At 50.1% G+C, this 2,067-nt stretch overlaps 1 protein-coding gene across 1 annotated transcript in view; it reads right to left on the bottom strand.

Moving 5' to 3' along the window:
- The window catches only part of ATCAY (ataxia, cerebellar, Cayman type), a 44,197-nt gene that overhangs the window by 2,989 nt on the left and 39,141 nt on the right, over positions 1-2,067 (bottom strand). The window contains exon 13 of the mRNA XM_011967345.1: positions 2,021-2,053. Coding sequence (XP_011822735.1) covers positions 2,021-2,053 — 33 coding nt within the window. The remainder of the gene's footprint in view (positions 1-2,020; positions 2,054-2,067) is intronic.

Here is a 2,067-nt window from a genome sequence, read left to right as displayed (position 1 = left end):
GGCAGAGCTTGCAGTGAGCCGAGATCGCATGACTGCACTCCAGCCTGGGTGACAGAGCGAGACTCCGTCTCAAAAACAACAACAAAAAACAAAAACAACAACAACAAAAAACAACTGTATGATCAAGGATAAATCCCACACATTTTAAAGAAAAGTTTGGTCCTTCCTTGGCTCCTGGGAGTAACCTCTAAACTCTTGGAGCATCCTGCCTGGAGTGTCTATGTGGGTCATGCCAGATAGTCTATGCTAACTGATATGGTTGGGCTGTGTCCTCACCCAAATCTCATCTTGAATTGTAGTTCCTGTAACCCCACTTGTGGTGGGAGGTACTCAGTGGGAGGTAACTGAGCCATGGGGGCGGTTACCCCCATGCTATTCTCGTGGTAGTGAGTTCTCACAAGATCTGATGGTTTTATAAGGGGCTTTCCCCCTTTGCTCAGCACTTCTCTCTCCTGCTGTGCAGTGAAGAGGTGCCTTCCACCAGGATTGTAAATTTCCTGGGGCCTCCCCAGCCATGCAGAACTGTGAGTTAATTATACCTCTTTTCTTTATAAATTACCTAGTCTCGGGTATTTCTTCATAGCAGCATGAGAACGGACTAATACACTCACAATGTGACTTAGGGTGGGAACTTGGGCCATGTGGCATCAGCTCGATCTGTGCAGGGGCTGGAGGCTAAGAACAACCATGCAGAAGTCAGCCAGGTGTATGTAGTTGACTCTTAATGAACACCCTGGCCACTAAGGCTTGGGTCAGCTTCTCTAATCGGCAGCACTTTGTGTGTTTTGCCACACATCCCTGCTGGGAGAAATAAAGGATGTCCACACAACCCCACTGGGAGAGGACACCTGGAGGCTTCCACCCGATCTCTCCTGGATCCTGCCCTGTGCACCTCTTCCTTTTGTTGATATATTTTTTTTTTGAAACGGAGTCTCGCTCTGTTGCCCAGGCTGGAATGCAATGGTGCAATCTCAGCTCACTGCAACCTCTGCCTCCCAGGTTCAAGCGATTCTCTTGCCTCAGCCTCCTGAGTAGCTGGGACTCCAGGTGTGTGCCACCACGCCCAGCTAATTTTGTATTTTTAGTAGAGATGGGGTTTTACCCCGTTTGGCCAGGCTGGTCTTGAACTCCTGATTTCAAGTGATCCACCTGCCTTAGCCTCCCAAAGTGCTGGGATTACAGGCATGAGCCACCATGCCCGGCTTTTTGCTGATTTTTAACTGTACTGTAATAAACCATTCCACTGTGATAAACCATAACCGTGAGTATGACAGCTTTACTGAGCTCTGTGAGTCCTTCTGGCAAACCATTGCATCTGAGGGTCTTGGAAACTAACACACAGGGAGGCTTTCTTTTCTTTCCTTTTTTTTTTTTTTTTTCCTTCCTTTTTTGAGACAAAGTCTAGCTCTATTGCCCAGGCTGTGGAGTGCAGTGGTACAATCTTGGCTCACCTGGCTAATTTTTGTATTTTTTGTAGGGACGGGGTCTTGCCATCTTGCCCAGGCTGGTCTTGAACTCCTGATCTCAAATGATCCGCCTGCCTCGGCCTCCCAAAGTGCTGGGATTACAGGCGTGAGCCATTGTGCCCGGCCACAGGGAGGCTTTTTTGGCATCCAGAACCAAGTGGAGAATCGGAGGCACAGTGTGGACCGTCTGCCCTTTTGTGGCATCATATCCTGGGCTTCGGGGAGCCTGGCTCTGTGTGGGTTTTTCCTTGAGGGCCACTCCACTGCATAACTCTGGGGCCTCATTTGCATCCTGGTCTGGGTAATGGCGCCCCCTGGAGTTGTGCAAGGACGGCCTGACTGGTCAAGGGAACCACTACCTCCCTGCCTCCCCGGTGCCATATCCCCCACTCCCAATAAGTCATGGGGCAGTTTTCCTGGGATTAGGCTCCCTGCCTGCTTTATATTCGCTGGCAGCTGGTTCAATTTTCTGTCCCTCTGGAGAACCCTGACTAATACAGGTCCATGCAGGACGTTCTGAAAACAGCACGAAGACCACCCTGCGTGACACCCACCTTGTTTCCTGATCTTCTGTGACTGGAGCAGACCTGTGGAGAAGAGA

This window comes from Mandrillus leucophaeus, unplaced genomic scaffold, assembly GCF_000951045.1.
Source record: "Mandrillus leucophaeus isolate KB7577 unplaced genomic scaffold, Mleu.le_1.0 Scaffold8, whole genome shotgun sequence".
In the NCBI taxonomy this organism is placed as follows: Eukaryota; Metazoa; Chordata; class Mammalia; order Primates; family Cercopithecidae; genus Mandrillus; species Mandrillus leucophaeus.
Note: the sequence above shows the minus strand (reverse complement) of the source record. Positions and strands in the feature narration are given on the sequence as shown.